This window comes from Melanaphis sacchari, unplaced genomic scaffold (genome assembly GCF_002803265.2).
Source record: "Melanaphis sacchari strain LSU unplaced genomic scaffold, SCAv2.0 Contig4_pilon_pilon, whole genome shotgun sequence".
In the NCBI taxonomy this organism is placed as follows: domain Eukaryota; kingdom Metazoa; phylum Arthropoda; class Insecta; order Hemiptera; family Aphididae; genus Melanaphis; species Melanaphis sacchari.
The window spans coordinates 10,203,289-10,221,083 of NW_020271335.1; the positions used below are offsets into that span (position 1 = coordinate 10,203,289).

The 17,795-nt window shown below is 26.1% G+C and overlaps 3 protein-coding genes across 5 annotated transcripts in view; 1 reads left to right on the top strand and 2 right to left on the bottom strand.

The window, feature by feature from the left end:
* The window catches only part of LOC112598942, a 40,416-nt gene extending 36,900 nt beyond the window's left edge, over positions 1-3,516 (bottom strand). Inside the window, exons 1-2 of one of the 3 annotated variants that reach the window (XM_025345612.1) lie at positions 3,238-3,516; positions 2,813-2,975 (exon numbers count right to left, since the gene is read on the bottom strand). In XM_025345612.1, coding sequence (XP_025201397.1) covers positions 2,813-2,969 — 157 coding nt within the window. In that variant the 5' untranslated portion in view covers positions 2,970-2,975; positions 3,238-3,516. Of the gene's footprint in view, positions 1-2,812; positions 3,080-3,237 lie in introns of all 3 variants that reach the window. The other 2 variants (XM_025345610.1, XM_025345613.1) reach the window with 2 other exon arrangements.
* Positions 3,517-3,823: 307 nt separating this feature from the next.
* LOC112598944 (protein phosphatase 1 regulatory subunit 37) lies at positions 3,824-10,651 on the top strand. The gene is made up of 9 exons (XM_025345614.1): positions 3,824-4,520; positions 4,616-4,860; positions 5,782-5,901; positions 5,964-6,114; positions 6,321-6,450; positions 6,541-6,676; positions 6,857-7,045; positions 9,107-9,232; positions 9,338-10,651. Exons 1-9 carry the CDS (start codon positions 4,331-4,333, stop codon positions 10,235-10,237), a joined length of 2,187 nt encoding a protein of 728 aa, XP_025201399.1. The 5' UTR covers positions 3,824-4,330; the 3' UTR covers positions 10,238-10,651.
* A 2,783-nt stretch (positions 10,652-13,434) lies between these two features.
* LOC112599017 (28S ribosomal protein S10, mitochondrial) lies at positions 13,435-15,245 on the bottom strand. The gene is made up of 4 exons (XM_025345717.1): positions 14,951-15,245; positions 14,497-14,627; positions 13,766-13,967; positions 13,435-13,699 (listed from the first exon to the last, which is right to left on the bottom strand). The coding sequence occupies exons 1-4, from the start codon at positions 15,107-15,109 to the stop codon at positions 13,640-13,642; spliced, it is 552 nt and encodes a 183-aa protein (XP_025201502.1). The 5' UTR covers positions 15,110-15,245; the 3' UTR covers positions 13,435-13,639.
* Positions 15,246-17,795: the final 2,550 nt, after the last annotated feature.

The following is a 17,795-nucleotide window of genomic DNA, read 5'->3' on the forward strand; positions in this document are numbered from 1 at the left end:
GTAAAATACTTTGGAATGTTGTTGGTATTTGATTTTTTGGCTATTTTCCAGAGTTGTAGTCCATATAGGTTTTATTAGAGATTAATATATTATTATTTTTGTTTATAAATTTGTGAATTGGTTAGAATAAAGTGATTTGAGTAGGCGGGAGCGTAAGAATTTAGTAGAAGTATTTTAGGTTTTATATGATTATTTCATGTTAAACATTTTTCAAGATGAAGACATAAATATTTGACTGAATCAGATGTGGGGATTGGAGTATTATTTATGAAAACATTAGGATAGTATTCTAATCTTAATGTGAAAGTAATGTAGACTGATTTTCTACTATTAATTTTGATCCTATATTTTTTGTCATTAGGTTTTGAAGAGTAACTGAAACTATATCTGGGTTTTCATGCATAGATATAATGGCTTTATTGTATGCATAATCCACTACTAAAGTTTCAGTGAGCTTGGGTTGATCAGAGAGGAAAATATTAAATAATATAGAGGATAGTATACCATCTTGTGGTACTCTTGCATTAATTGTTAAACCTTTTGCCCTTTTTCTCTGAAATTTGCAAAAAACTTAACCTTAAACGATTATTCTCACACATCATCCTCAATAATATTCTCCCTCACTCACAATTTAGTTTGCGATGTAAGCATAACACAATTCACCAAGTGCACAGTCATGGATGCCATCTGATTTTCTCTAGAAAAGAAACAATACTGTACTACTTTTTGACATATCTCAAATGTTTGACAGGGTCTAGCATCAGGGTTTATTATTTAAACTCTAGAAATGCCTTCTTTCAGCACTTTTTCTATTAATAAAATTATATCTAGACAGATGTCATTTTCAAATTCGTCACAGCTCAGCCATCTCAAATAAAAACTTATAACTCATAAACTACTCGTCTGAATATCAATTTTTATGTATTAAAATACTCCAAAAATATTTTGCTTCAGAACGTGAAATTAAAAATATGTGTTAGCATTCAAAAAAGTAAAAAAAAAAAAAAACCGTATTGTTTTATTTTGACTAAAAATTATGTACGAATTGTTTTATCAAATGCTTTAATAGATTTTAAAATAATTAGTGTTGTTTGATAAAAGAATCACCTATTTGATAGAGAAGGTAAATTCGCTCTTAATTATAGTTTTTGTATATAGTTTTATTTTTGGAAAAATACTATTTAATATGATAAATTGATTACATATAGATTACTACAATTAAATAAAATGCATTTATTGTAACTCCTAGAATTTTAAAAAGCCAAATAGAAAATTTTATAATTTTATTTATAGAGCTATGTGATATTGAACATTAATAATATATAACTCTTCTCAAACAATGCATGTATTACACAATTTTAACGTTTACTATTAAATCACATAAATTAAATAATAATAAACTATTAATATTTAGTTTCTATCTAATAAGGATTTGATTCATTCACTGAAATAAAGTTGATACAATCAAAATTTGTATTTGGTAACACATATCATCATTAGGCATCATGCACTTAACTAAAACAAAACTCTGTTAATCGAGAAATAATACATATAACTACTAAGAAAAAAATTTGTTCATGTTTTCATTAATTAATTATATTGGTACTAAAATTAAATACTTAATAGTTTTCAGTTTTTAAAATATAACAGCAAAATATGATCATATATTTATTAAATATTTCTCTAACCTTTTTTTTTTATAGCGGGCCAAAACTTTTTACTTATAAATCAATAAATTAAAAAATGATGAAAACTAATATATTATTTTTTAAACATTAATTAGTTTAGGCCATAGATTAGAGACCCCCGATATAAACTACAAAAAAAGGTTAGGTTTGAAAAAAAAAATTTAATTTAATAATAAATAGTATAAAATGAGTTAACTAAATAATATTCATCAATATTACTGATCATTTATTTAAAAATCTTAATTTATCAATAATATTAAAACATTTTGGTTTTAAATTTTAATCTTTTGTTCTAATTCATTAAATTTAAAATTTAATATTGTTGTCATTGTGTTAGGTATTAAATAATTTGAAAAAAATAACAATAGTTCAAACATACAAAATAGCTTTGGAGTTATAAATAAACTTAATGGCAAATCTCTAAATTATGTTATAAACATAATATAGGTAGCTAATATAAGTGTAATCAGCAGTTAAAATATGATACTCATTAAAATTGTATTGTCATATATTTCAATAAAAACTGTTTAAAATGAAGGTGAAAAACTAGATATTTTTAATATAGCCTGACAGCTCTAATACTTTAAAAGTGTTAGATTCAAATTGATGTAAAGCTTTAAATAAAATAACTAATATTAAAATACTTATAGATAATTAACATTTCAAATTGGCACCTATTCATAAATATATGATTAAGTTATACTTGTAATGTTAAATTGAAATAAAATAGAATATTATATGATTATAAAAATTCAAATGATTTTAATTTAAGTGTTATAAATTCAGATTCATTTATTCAAATAATAAAATTATATGATCTTTTCTTTGTAATTAAAAATATGTAAATGCATTGTAAATATTAAGGTATCTCTTATAATAATATATCAAATAATTAAGAAAACATTGAGAAAAAATAAGTTTTATATTTAAAAAAATAAAAGTTAATTTAATATTAAAATCACTGATTAGTCTATTAGCTATATATAAATTATATTAAATGAATATAATTGAATTGAAGACCAATAGATCAAAACCAAAACACATGTTTCATATGGACCACCATAAAAATAGGTAATATGATCAGCTGTTGATATCTATGTGCAAATTATATTTATTATTTTTACCAAGTATTTCTTTGAGTACTGCCATAGATGATATAGTGTTATAATTAATGGTGTTGTAATTGATGGCAGACACCAGGTCTCCGACTTCATCGTCCTCTTCTTCACCCTCATCGTCCTGTCCAGTGTTGTTACTTTGCTTCCCAGCTGTTGATGACATTTTCACCTTAATTTCCAATACAAAGCATCGAAACACCAATGAACATTTTGTAGGAACGAATACCAATCAATAAAAGAATTGCCCCCACAAAACATTCGGTATGGGGATCCCTTTAGAAATGAAACAACACAAGATATTTATATATATATATATATAAGAACAAATACGATAACATAATATGTATACAATGTACATATTATACACAACACACACGGTATAATTGAGTTTATTTATTAGTCATATTTTAATAACAAAATTTGATATGTACCTTAGTTTCTTAAAAAATGTGCCGGATAACCATTATGATCCGAGGCTCTGAAACAAAGCGAGTGAGTATCGGAACACAGTCGTACTCTCGGACTGGACGATGTTCGGTGTAGACCGATCATGAACAGATTGCCAGTAAAGAAAAAACCTTTGCAACGACAATTTACTTTACGAAAGCCGAATTTTTATGTTATTTTCCCCTGTGTTTTTGTTTAGCCATATCGATGTGCATGATGAGGGCGGTAAGAAGCTGCAAACCCGGCCGAAAAGATGGCGCCACCGACTGTATTGTTATTGTTCTCATTAGCGATATGACTTGTTAAAGTATTTCTCGGCATTTTAAAAATAGTAAATACAGGATATTATATGCAATACACAATTGTTATCCATCGACACACACACATGCAATACCATTTAACACCCACCATAGTCCACAATCTTAATAATATGTAATGTTCTTTATGGCGATTTTTCGTCATTTTTTTTTATAAAATAATCTACGAAACACCAGAGTAGTAAATTTATAAGAAACGCGCAAGCGCAGTTTGTGATTATAAAAATTGTAGCCTGTTGGTAGTACATACTACTTACCGTGGTTATGGATCTTATCCGATCGGTCAATTTTACTAACCACTAATCATCGATTCTGAATAATATTTTTTTTCCGACCGTCGTTGTTCAACTTTTCGCGTTTGTATTTATTGTTAATTTACTGACAACTTTCGGTTACTGATATATTATTATTTTATTTTTGTCGTCATAGGATCATTTCTATCCGTTTTCTCTCATCGACTAATTTATACATGTATATTATGCGCTTTTATATGTATGCAGTACGCGAACGTTGTCGTTTGTTTACGTCAAGTTTTGACCGACTGCGAGTGAAGTGCTGCCGCCGCTGTTGACCAGCGACGACAACAACGATGCGTTATAGATGAAGCTCATTACGTTTGCAGACCACTGCCATCGAAAACAACTTACTTTTGGACCCTCGCGAATGCGCTCAAGCGACAGCAAATTCAGACCCGTCGAAAGTATGCACTGCTGCTCCTGTTGCACAATACCATAAAGCCGACCGACTGACAACCACAGTGATGACTGAATGGAAATCCAGATCGTTACCTAGCAATTTTGAAATACTTTCCCTGTCAAATGTGCCAGTCGGTCCTTCGTGTTTACGTTCAAACTCCAAGAAAACATACATCAGCCGCAATGTATCCTTTCCGGACGATGAAAGTCAAATTGTCACTGGCGTTCTCGAAACCATGCATCCTTGGGAATCCAGTAAATAACTAATTATATAGAATTATAACTGTCCTTGATATAATGTAGTTTTAGAAACATAGTGTATAATTAAATTTATCTTTTATTTTTCTCAGTGGAAAACGTAACTGTAGAGTTACTTATAGCCAAGTATAAAGAATCATGTGAAAGACACAATACTAATCCATTATACTCTGTCCTGAATCAAATAAAATCTATAAATACAAATTTGGAGAGGAACGAGTGTCTTGATTTAAAAGGCGTTTTATTAACCAGTGTCGACTGGGAGAGCCTTGAAGAAATTTTTAAAAGAGTTCAATTTAAAACTATAAATGTTGAAGCAACTGGATTAAATGACGATGTAAGAAAACTTAAATATTTTATTTTTTATTAAATTTGTTTTAAACTATTTACAATTATAGTCAGGAAATGGAGTTTTTGAAAGTAAAACTTAGAAAAGTCTATTTAAAATAAGTTTGCTTGTTAATTTTACCTGTAAGAGTTTGATTAAATTGCTTGAGTTAATTAGTAAATCATAACTAGTGTATTGTTAATTTTTTTTAAAAATAATTTCCTGATAACCAATTTTTATAAATTTCTAAAGTAATTCCAACATAGGTATTAGGTACTACTTTGAGTATTAAAAGAAAATACATGACTGTCTTTGATCAGCAAAAAATTAAAAATAAATAGATATTTCTTTAAAATTAAAGGAGTTCAAGTTTATTATGAATACAACTTAATTCAAAATATTTTAATTGAAACAGAATTAAACTACTTATTTCTTTGTTTGCTAATCCATTTTTAATTTAATTGATATGAATTTTTTTTCCCTAATATATATATATTTGTATTTATCTACCTATAAATAAAATCATTTCAACACTTTCCATATCAACAAATAATAAATACCTACCTATTGAATTGTGTAATAAATTTCACAAATTTTAAATAAATGTAGTTTTGATAATATAAATTGTATTGTTTAAAATGTTATATTATGATATTTAATTAGTATAATACAATTTCCATTGATTACATTTTTGTCTTTGATAAACAGGTGATTTATACCCATTCAATTGTACTCCATAGTAGTAATCTTCTAAACATTGGCTGTTCTGTAGAAAAAAATTTCCTATAAATGGTTGAACTTAGCAATAATAGAAAGATATTTCCTAGTTTTCTTTTTTCCTTATATTTATTTTAAAGAACACAATAGTTTGTTAAATATTAATATTTAAATTTTTGAAAAATATTTTTTAAATATATATTTAATTTTTAGACTGCAATTGCATTGTTTGATATGTTAGACTTTTATGAGTCTGCCATTTGTCTAAACATATCTTCTAACAATGATATTGGCACTAGAGGATGGCAAGCATGTGCTCGTACATTAAAAAAGGTGAATAGTAATTATAATTTGGGAAATAATTCATTTTTAATTTAATTTAAATTTATTTTTAGTCAAAATGTTTAGAAGAATTAGAAGCAAGAAACACAATTCTTAATGAATCAAATGTGGCTTCTTTAGGCCGTTCATTAAAATTTGGTTCACAATTATGTGTCTTAAAACTTGAAAATTGTAATCTTGCAGACCGGCCATTAACATCATTAGGTGATTATTTTTAAATACAATATTGTATATTATTATTTATTTTTATTTAATTATTTTAATTAATTTAAAAAAACTTAATCAAATGATTTTTAATTATATAAACCTTGAAACAGTATATCACCTGTAGATGTTTTATGTATATAATAAAGGTAAATGAAAAAATATCAAAATAATTATATTAAATTTATTGTTACAATTTGTTTCAGTTTCTTTAATAAAATTAAATAATACATTAAAAGAACTTTATTTGGGTGAAAATTATTTAAATGAAAATGATGCTAAACAACTTTCAATTTTACTAAAATGTAATACCACTTTGCAGTTGTTGGATTTAAGGTAAACACGTAGATTTTTATTAGTAACATAATATTTTTGAAGTATTAATATACATATCAATACCTAATTAATTATTATTTCTGATTTTAGCAATAATAATATTCAAAATAAAGGTTTTAAATTACTTTGTGAAAGCATTGTGAATCAAAATTCTCCTTTGACAATTTTAATTGTGTGGAATAATAACTTGAATCAAGAATGTTCAGAATGCTTGTCAAACTTATTGGTAAAATATTAAATTTTTTTTTATTGAAATATTAGGTGGGTTTGGATCCAATTTTATAAAGGAAAAATAAATTTAGTTAAAATTAATTAATATTTAGAAAGAAATCCTTTAGAAATCAAAATGTACTCTACTAATCATGGTATACATATATATTGTTTGTATATTTTTTTTTATTTATAGGAGGCAGAAACCAAATTAGAAATGCTCAATGTTGGGTTTAATTGTTTACTTGACACCACAGCCAGTGCTATTGAAACACCATTGAAAAACAACAAAAATTTAGTACGCTTAGGATTGCAAAGTACTCAAATTACTTGTAAAGGAGTCAAATATTTAGCAGAAGCACTGGAAGTCAATACTTCATTACAAGTAAATACCCCTGTTTGGTTTTACACATTTTATAACTAATTCATTTAAAAATCTATCTCATTTAAAGTAAATATAGTGTTATATACAAAATAATTATTTACCATTTTATTACTCGTATAATAGATATTACACAATAACATCAACTAATAAAAATTAATTTTTCAAATATACACTTATCAATGTTATTTGATCTATTATTTTCATGAATTAGATTTGAACTTAATGTTTGAAACAAAAGAAAAAAAAAATATTACTTAAGAATTGTAGTAGCTTTAAATTTTCTATTTTTATTTATTATTAATCAAGAATAAATATGTCTATTCTAAAAATTACTAAAACAAAGATATTTTTAATTATCATATCTTTAAATATTTAATTTTTTTCCTTCATATGCCATAAGTTCTTATATATTTTTACTTTAATTTATTACACATTAGTTGGGACCGGATTTATATGCACAAAAAATCCTTAAAATTTAATATGGTTTTAAAAATGCTATAATATGCTACTGAAAATTTAATCGAAAATATATTATCTAAAATTATGTAAAAAAAATATATTTAATTATTTAAATAGGTTTTAAAAGTATAAAGTATTTCATCATCTTCGCCATTTAACATTCTTTATCTTCAGTATATTAGCCCATATTAATAAAATATTAAAACAAAAATTTGATTTATATTAATATGTTATATATATGTTGCATGTGAATGTGATATTGTATCTTTAGCAATAACAACGAGTTGTAATTTTATCGATATTATGTGGCTGTGAACATGAAAATACAATAAAAAACAAATATAATATGTGCTATAAAACTACTGATATGCATTAAATATGCATTTAATATGTAAAATCATTGAAATATTCAAAATATGCATACTACAATTAGTGTTATTTTAACAAGAATAATCTAAATCAGGGACAATTCTCGTCAGATTTCAAAAATCTTATTCTAATACAGTGATGACCAACTTCTTTGGCAGGCCACTTTGGTAAACAATTATCTTCAAACAGGCTACAAAGTATAAAAGTACAAAAATAATTTTATATATTGGACTTGTTTTCTTATCTTTTATTGTCTATTGAAAAGATTATGAATTGAGGTACGCATTAGTTTGATCAGTATGTTATTTTAAGTACACGGGTGATATCGATATTTAATTGTAAAGTTTCCGTATGAAAAATGTCAGACAAAAAAAATGCAAATATAATGATGATTTTACTTTGATGAATTTCAAAAAATGAAACAAAACAATATTTTAAAATTTTATTCAAAACTTCCTCATGAAGATTTCCCTGCTTTAAGAGACTTAATAATGAAAATGGCTACTGTATTTGGCTCAACATATATATGCAAAAATATTTTCATGAATGAAACAAATAAAATCGGTTCATAAATCGTGATTTATGAATAAACACCTTCATTCAATTTTGAGGATTGGAACCACTAAATTTCAACCAGATATTTCATTATTAGTAAAAGAAGTATAAACTGAAATTTTACATTAAAAATAAGAGTAAAACATTTTTGTATAGTTTTTAGTTTTTTTTATTATTATTATTATAATGGTATTTTTTGGAATAATTATTAAACAAATTCATGAATTTAAATAAAAATAATTTATATGAAAATTAATAATTTAAAATTTTTTTCATATATTTTAAATTATTTTTTTTATTTTAGAAAATTCGTAACGGGCCACATAGAATACCTTCGCGAACCACGGGTTGGGCACCACTGTTCTAATACATATATGCATTTGCATATGAATCCTGTCCCTACACATCAGTTTTAAAATGTCTTATATTATAGTTTTATTATAGTTAATCACTTATCTTGTTTATCTATGTATCAATCACATGAGTAGTATTATAAACCTGGTAGTTTAAGTTAAGTAAAGTATAAAGCTCCTATAGTATATAAGGATAATCAATTCATAATTGTTATTATAACTTATAAATTAATAAAAAAAAAAAAAGTAGTCTTTAGTTTTGTATTTAGAAATGTTTTTAGATTTTAAACCTCCTTATGTATTGTAATATTGTTGGCTTTTGCAGAGATTAGATTTACGTGATAATAATATTGAAGTTGAAGGGCTGAGAAATTTAAAAGAGTCTATTTCAAAAAATTTTAGAATTACACGCCTAGATTTAGATCCTCTGCCACGTAACAAATATGCAGCTGTAAGACATTGTTTTTATATTTTATAATAATAATAATTTTAATATATTATCAATTGTATATCTAAATATATTACCTATTTCAAATTATTTATTTATTTAATTTAGGACAAAACTAAGGAGTACACAAATTTAACAGAGCAGATCAAACAAATGTGTGAAGAAAATGAAAAAAAACACTGTAGTAAAGAAATTGATGACAATCTACTTGACCAGATTACAGATGAGTCCAATATAACAAAAGCTATCAAAATACCAAATGTAGATTCTAGAAAAATATCTCTTACATGTGAATCACTTATGATGCAGTATACTTCTCTTAAAAATCCCAATTATCTTAGTTCAGGCGATTACTCACCTATATCACGAGGAAGTAGTGGTAGATTAAGGAGTCCTGCTCCAAGTCCTATACACAGCCCAATTGCTAGTAGTCCAATGTGCAGCCCTTCATTAACGTCTACACGAAATCGTTTCCATGTATCTAAAGTGTCTGAACAAAAACAAAAAGAATGTCGATTTAAGGTGACTAAATTGAATAATTTAAATGATAAAGCACCAACAGCTAGTAACGAATCATTATCTGACGATTCTTTTGGTCCTACTAATTTGGAACTCACAGTTGATAGTTTGGATTTATGCAAACATAAAAATGATACCAAAAAAGAAGATCAAAGAACTAGGAAAGTATCTTGGGTTATGGGTTCTCGACCCTTGTTGACTTCATTGCAAAATATTACCTCGAGTTTGGATCATGCCACCTCATCTGGAGTTGACAAGCTTCTTAGTTTATTTAGTCCTTTTTCTAGTGCTGATAAATCCTCGGCATCTATTGACACAGTTGAATCTAATGATTCTGTTTTTGAATCAGACCCTGAATCAAAGAAACCAGTTACACTGGATCAAGCTACTTGGCCACCAGTATTCGGAAGCTTGAAAAAAACCACTTCTATTTGCAGGCCATTGTCAGATAAAGGTAGACGTAGTTTAAGCGATTTACGTACTTTTTAAATTTGATGTTAAGAGAGGTAGTGACCATACTCAAGCAATGATACTAGTAGATCAAATGCATTTAGGTTGTTTATTTATATTATAAGGTCTCTTCAGAGCAAATCTCGTTTACAGTAGTATCTTTTACAAACTACATTGTGATTCACAAGCACATGAGTACAAATTTTGTTTTTATCATTGTTGAACAATTTATAAATATTTATGGAATCGTTTTTAGTTGTTAGTATTATATGTATAATTTAAACACCCTCTAACCAAACATACGACTACTGTAACGAGAATTCATATAACAATTGATTATATTATCTGGTGTGCAAACAACTGTGGACTTGAAACCATTTACAATACATTAATAAAAAAATAATTACCTAAAAATTTGTACAATTTAATATGAAAATAAATTGCTTTTTTGCATACAAAATAATTTATTGAACTCAAATATTTGAATACTGATCAATACAATTTTTTGTGTTTAATATTATTACTATGTTTGCATTTTATTGATTGGTTTCTTGTCCAGTGATGTTTTAAATTAATGAACTGGTCTCAGTATGATTACAATTTAATTTTAGGTACTTATGCATATAATAACATTAATTATTGTAATATTAAAAGTTACCAACCAGTGTTTAAACAAACGGAACAAAAAGATAATCATATTATTGTTATATTATGTACATGGCTAGTAGGTATCTTTTCTGTATTATTTGAGCACAAATTTTTTGTATATTTTAGTTTCTTGAGTTCACTTGCCAATTCTTTGTGTTTTAAATTTAATCAAAGTATCTTGATTTTTTTCTTAACTAATGTTGTTTTAGTCATCTGATTGTTAAAAGTGCAATAATCTATGTCTGAATTCAACATGTAAAGCACAAAATGTTTTCAGACATTTGAGAGTTAATAATTATCATTAATTTGTTTGCAGAATACTATTAAAAATACTTATTTTTTATGAGTTTGTTTATCTACAGTAAAACATTGTTACAGTTACATATTTTATTTTCTATTTTTCCGAATTCTTGGATATTTTTATTGTCTGTGATTTTTATCTTGGGTTTTTCTTTGTGATAATTGTTTTTAATAATCATAAAAATTAATAATGAATATATATGATACTGTTTTTTTTTTTTTTTTAATTCAGTTACTTAAATTTTATTGAAACGAAAATATTCCAAAGACTGACATTTTCCAAACAGTATTTGGAAAGACTTTTAAGTCAATTTATCCATTAAAAAAAAACTTAACTCTCATAATATCATATATTTCTTTACAGGTGCCATTTTCTTTTACTTTATATAATGTTTAAGTCCAAACTAGTTGGAAAATATTGTTACCAAATTTACTATCAAATAATTATTAAATAGTAGTTAGTCTATACATTATATTAGAGTTATGTATAGTTTAAAATATATTATGAATGTAGCTTTAGTGTACTTAAGAGGTTTATTAATTTTTTATTATGTTTTATAATATTGAACGAACATATTGTGTTCTTATGATAAATAAAGTTGCTACATATGTTTATGACCTTTGCATTTAAAATTAACGCTCTTGTCGCGACATGTTTATATAATATTATGTTGTTATTTACATATTATTTTTTGTTATTTCAAAAAAAGAAAAATTATTACTATTTTAAAATACGTCCTTTATAGTTTTTAAACTATTAAAAATGTATTACTTTACTTAAAGTTTATTGTATACATTACACACATATATAATATATAAAACATACATATTGATTTCTGTTATTTTTATTTTTTTATTGGGTTGTCTAAAATTAATGTTATGACATGCGTTATGTTATTTGAACAGATTAAATTTTATCGTTATTATATATATAAATATATTCTGTAGAAAAAATCTTAATTATATGTATAATGTACGACACACAACTTGTATTATGAAATCACGTGTCAAAATTAAAACTGAAAATGTTTTCAAATCTGTGTATAATACAACACTATATAATGAAAAATAATAATAAACAAAAAATGTAGATTGTTACTCATTGTATATAGATATTATTTTATTCTTTAAATTATTTCACCTACTGCTCATAAGTGCAGATTGGTAAACTTGTTTGGAAACACTAAGCCCTAGTTTTATTTTCTTGTGAACTTTATTATTTAAATAAATAAAATTTAACTTAATTAAAATAGGTTGCTGCTCTGCTCTACAACATGAGATAAGTGTTAAATTTATCATTACATACAATTAGCGATTCTGAATGGAGACGGTCTGTCTTTGTTATATTCTGTGATATTACCAAGTATATTTAATCATATATTAATATTGTTACTATAGTAATTATTTTTCTATTAATAATATGGTATAAATAGACAATTGGTTAAAATTAAATATTTTGAAGATGTTATTGAATATATTAAAAAATAATAATATAAGTATTTTAAACAGCAATAAAATGTACATACTTAATAACATCTGATGTGGGATATTGTATTTTAATTCTTAAACTCGATCTAACATATTTTTTTTTTATCGCCATTTATAGAAAAAAAAATGTCCTATTATTTTAAATGTATAGAAATAGTTTAACAAAATAAAAATAACATGTATAAATAATGCTAATATAAATGATTGGTGAAAATGTCTTGACATTTTTCTTTTATTATTATAATATAAAAAAATCAATTTTATCAAACTAGTTTTGTGTAAAAATCTATTTAATTAAAATTTTTATATAAGCAAATATTAGAAATCTTTTACTTTTTGATCTTAAAAATGTTAATTAAATTCAAACCAAATAAGGTATTACAATTGAAAATTTAATTATTTTTACTATTTCAAAAAGTGATGATAGATACTAAAATAAAAATATGTTGTAAAATAAACACATTTATCACGTTGCTCAGAATCCAAGAATTAGAATATATCATCTGAATATTTTTCCATACAACACGATTCAGCAATAATAATTATAGTTCACTTTCATTATTTCTAATTATTTTAATTCTCTTAGCTGAACATAGATTTGTTATATTGTTAGTTTATAACATGAACTAAGAAGATCTATTTTTATTTTTTTATTTTTTCTTCGTGGTTTATAAAATGATTACAATACTTGAGAGTATAAGCATTCATTTAAATAAAAATAAATTTATCAACTGTAATAAGTTTAACTGTTTTTGACATTACTTGAACTTTAACGCTCTTAATATGAGAAACACTAATAATATACACTAATAATAGCTAATATATATTTGAAGTAATAATATTCAATGTATTATATTTGTAATATGAACACCCTTTAACAATAGTAAGTTACAATAATAATAAAATCAGTCAAACTGAATTTATAGATTTTACTATATATTAATTGGATTACATAAAAAAAAATTTTTCAACATTAACAACTAAGAGTATTGTATGATATATTATTTAAGCTATTTCAGATGGCATATGTGATGAAACACTTTCAGGAATATTTTCTAAAAGTACCTGCAAAATTTTTTTAAATATTTATCATTAAGGTTATTTAAATTAATTAAGATAAAAATAACTCACTTTAGTTACTTTAAGTGCAACTCCTTCAGGTAAATTTCTCTGAACATACTCCAAAAAGGTTTCCGCAGTAGAACCAGTAAGCTTATGAAAATGAATAAATCTAAACCACGTTCTTACTTCATATTGTACTCTACATCTTTTATGTACGTGAATGGAACGTAATAATGTATACCGCTCATGATGAGCTTTACGTGGTGACCAGCTAAAATAAAATTGTACATTACAACAATTTTTATTACTGTTAATTCTAAATTAAATGTTAGAATGTAACAAATTAAAAAAATTATTCTAAAAATTATTACAACCCTCATCAATAATTAAAATCTACAATATTTCATATACTGATATTATATATGTAAAATATAAATGTAGCAATGGTCCGTCCTAATGATTTTGAGTATTTATTTAAACATGTCATGTAAAAAAAATTATTAGTTTTAACATTATTCTTCTAAATTCATAAAATAAATTATTTAATGGATTATTTTGTTGAAAAAGTAAATATAAAATTCTATAACAAAGTCTTAAAGTATTGGTTTTAAATTTTCATCTTATTTAGATAAGTCATAAAATAAATGTACAATTAATTTACATTTAAGATACCTAGTTAGAACGAGGTAGATAAGAGGGTAAAAACAGTTCTTCAATATTATTACACAGAAATATTGATCACTTATGATTATTTTATAATATATCTACCTTTTATTTTTGTTTAAAAAAATAATACATACCATTTTCCAATTTGAATCCCTAATTCATTTGCAGCCATTGTTGCAAATTGGGTGTAACTACGCAACACTGCAGGATCATTGCTGCGACATTCAAATTCTATGGTTTTGTATAATTTATCTAACTCTTCATTCTAAAATTATAAATATAAATATATAAAACCAAGTTCAATACTTCAGTAAGTATAATATTGTAAACATAATGACGACAATGATGAGCAATTCACTGACCATTGACCGATGACCATAGGCGAAACTACGGGTCAGGCCAGTCAGGCTATGGCCTGACCTAATACTGGCGGAAAATTTTTATAATGTATATTATATATTTTAATAATTATTTGGGCACATATTTTTTTATATTTATTTTATTTGGCCTGACCTAATAAAAATGTCTAGTTTCGCCTATGCCGATGACAATTATTAATCGCTGATCTATAATTATAATACATATTACCTGAGCGGTAATAGATGCCGAATCATTTTGGTCGATTTTACTACCCTCGGATCTTTGTGGCTTGGCGCAGAACCATCTTGTAGATAAATTATAATTAGAAGGTAGCAATGCTGACGTTTTTCTACTGTTCATCAATAAGGTTTTCAAGAAAGTCGTCATTATGTTGTGCCGTTGTAAACCGTCGAAAATTAAAAATTTAAAAAATTACATCAAGATCAGTTGAATGTTGAATCGTATGATTTACTGTCATCGAGTAAATCACACATACCTCAGTAATCAGTACTCCGAAGTCACGATTATTTTTATTTTTCTTTATCGTTATCACACATCTGTTATCATAAATAATTTTATAATTTTTTTCCTCTTCTGTTTGCTATAAATAAAGTTTGTGCAAAAGTAACAAATTATAACGAAATCAATAAGCAAACAATTAGATGATTGTTACTAATGTCATAGAACTATAGTGATTTTTGATACGACTTATGAAGTTTTTCATTATCAAAAGTCAAAAGACTTCAAAAGATCTTAAAGTCGATCAGAAAAGAGATTATATGTATGAAAAAACACGTTTCATGCGATATCTAGGGGAATAAAAAAGATTTCACATTCCAAATTTCATATCCATCATTAGAAACGGTGCTTGAAACCTATTAGCACAAAAAAGACGAACAATTGTGAAACATTTTTTTTTTAATGGCCCACCGGTATTTTTGGGCGTTTTTACTTGTAAAAAAATCACTATTGAGGTAGTAGGATGTGAAATTTGCGTTTGAGTTAACCAAATATGATGAAAACGGTGTCGCTCTACATTATTATGTAATGAAAAATATGATTTTCGAAAGTCTAACAACCGTAGGCCCTTAAAAACCGTTTTTTTGAAAAAACACGTTTCATGCGATATCTAAAGGAATAAAAAAGATTTCACATTCCAAATTTCATATCCATCATTAGAAACGGTGCTTGAAACCAATTAGCACAATAAAGACGAACAATAGTGAAACATTTTTTTTTTTAATGGCCCACCGGTATTTTTGGGCGTTTTTACTTGTAAAAATCGAAAATCACTAAATTTGAGGTAGTAGGATGTTGAAATTTGCGTTTGAGTTAACCAAATATGATGAAAACGGTGTCGCTCTACATTATAATGTAATGAAAAATATGATTTTCGAAAGTCTAACATTCGTAGGCCCTTAAAAACCGTTTTTTTGAAAAAACACGTTTCATGCGATATCTAGGGAATAAAAGATTTCACATTCCAAATTTCATATCCATCATTAGAAACGTGCTTGAAACCTATTAGCACAAAAGACGAACAATAGGAACATTTTTAATGGCCCACGGTATTTTGGGCGTTTTACTTGTAAAATCGAAAATCAAATTTGAGGTAGTAGGATGTTGAAATTTGCGTTTGAGTTAACCAAATGATGAAACGGTCGTCTCACATTATTATGTAATGAAAATATGATTTCGAAATTAACACGTAGGCTTAAAACCGTTTTGAAAACACGTTTTCGATATCTAGGAATAAAAGATTTCTCATTCAAATTTCATCCATCATTAGAAACGGTGCTTGAAACCTTTAGACAAAAGACGAACAATGAAACATTTTTAATGGCCCACCGGTATTTTGGGCGTTTTACTTGTAAAATCGAAAATCACTAAATTTGAGGTAGTAGGATGTTGAAATTTGCGTGAGTTAACCAAATATGATGTAAACGGTGTCGCTCTACATTATAATGTAAATATGATTTTCGAAATCTAACACGTAGGCTTAAAACCGTTTTGAAAACACTTTCATGCGATATCTAGGAATAAAAAGATTTCACATTCCATTTCATATCCATCATTAGAACGGTGCTTAAACCTATTAGCACAAAAGACAATGAAACATTTTTAATGGCACTGTATTTTTGGGCGTTTTACTTGTAAAATCGAAAATCACTAAATTTGAGGTAGTAGGATGTTGAAATTTGCGTTTGAGTTAACCAAATATGATGTAAACGGTGTCGCTCTACATATATGTAATGAAAATATGATTTTCGAAATTCTAACAACCGTAGGTCTAAACCGTTTTGAAAACACGTTTCATGCGATATCTAGGGAATAAAAAGATTTCATTCAAATTTCATATCCATCATTAGAAGATGCTTGAAACCTATTAGACAAAAGACGAACAATTGTGAAACATTTTTAATGGCCCACGTATTTTTGGCGTTTTACTTGTAAAATCGAAAATCACTAATTTGAGGTAGTAGGATGTTGAAATTTGCGTTTGAGTTAACCAAATATGATGTAAACGGTGTCGCTCTACATATTATGTAATGAAAATATGATTTTCGAAATTCTAACAACCGTAGGCCTTAAAACCGTTTTGAAAAACACGTTTCATGCGATATCTAGGGAATAAAAGATTTACATTCCAAATTTCATATCCACTTAGAAACGGTGCTTGAAACCTATTAGCACAAAAGACGAACAATTGTGAAACATTTTTAATTACACCGGTATTTTTGGGCGTTTTACTTGTAAAAACGAAAATCACTAAATTTGAGGTAGTAGGATGTTGAAAGGTTTGAGTTAACAAATATGATGTAAACGGTGTTGTCACATATTATGTAATGAAAATATGATTTTCGAAATTTAACAACCTCCTAAAACCGTTTTTGAAAACACGTTTCATGCGATATCTAGGGAATAAAAGATTTCATTCCAAATTTCATATCCATCATTAGAACAGTGCTTGAAACCTATTAGCACAAAAAGACGAACATAGAAACATTTTTAATGGCCCACCGGTATTTTTGCGTTTTACTTGTAAAATCGAAAATCACTATTTGAGGTAGTA

Bases quoted from the DNA above. Each gene is read 5' to 3' on its own strand.
- LOC112598944 (XM_025345614.1), top strand. From the start codon at position 4,331: ATGACTGAATGGAAATCCAGATCGTTACCTAGCAATTTTGAAATACTT. The intron at 6,451-6,540 runs GTAAACACGTAG...TTCTGATTTTAG, and splicing joins TTGCAGTTGTTGGATTTAAG to CAATAATAATATTCAAAATA. The intron at 9,233-9,337 runs GTAAGACATTGT...TATTTAATTTAG, and splicing joins CACGTAACAAATATGCAGCT to GACAAAACTAAGGAGTACAC.
- LOC112599017 (XM_025345717.1), bottom strand. From the start codon at position 15,109: ATGACGACTTTCTTGAAAACCTTATTGATGAACAGTAGAAAAACGTCA. The intron at 14,628-14,950 runs GTAATATGTATT...TTATAATTTTAG, and splicing joins CGGCATCTATTACCGCTCAG to AATGAAGAGTTAGATAAATT. The intron at 13,968-14,496 runs GTATGTATTATT...ATTTTATTTTAG, and splicing joins GGGATTCAAATTGGAAAATG to CTGGTCACCACGTAAAGCTC.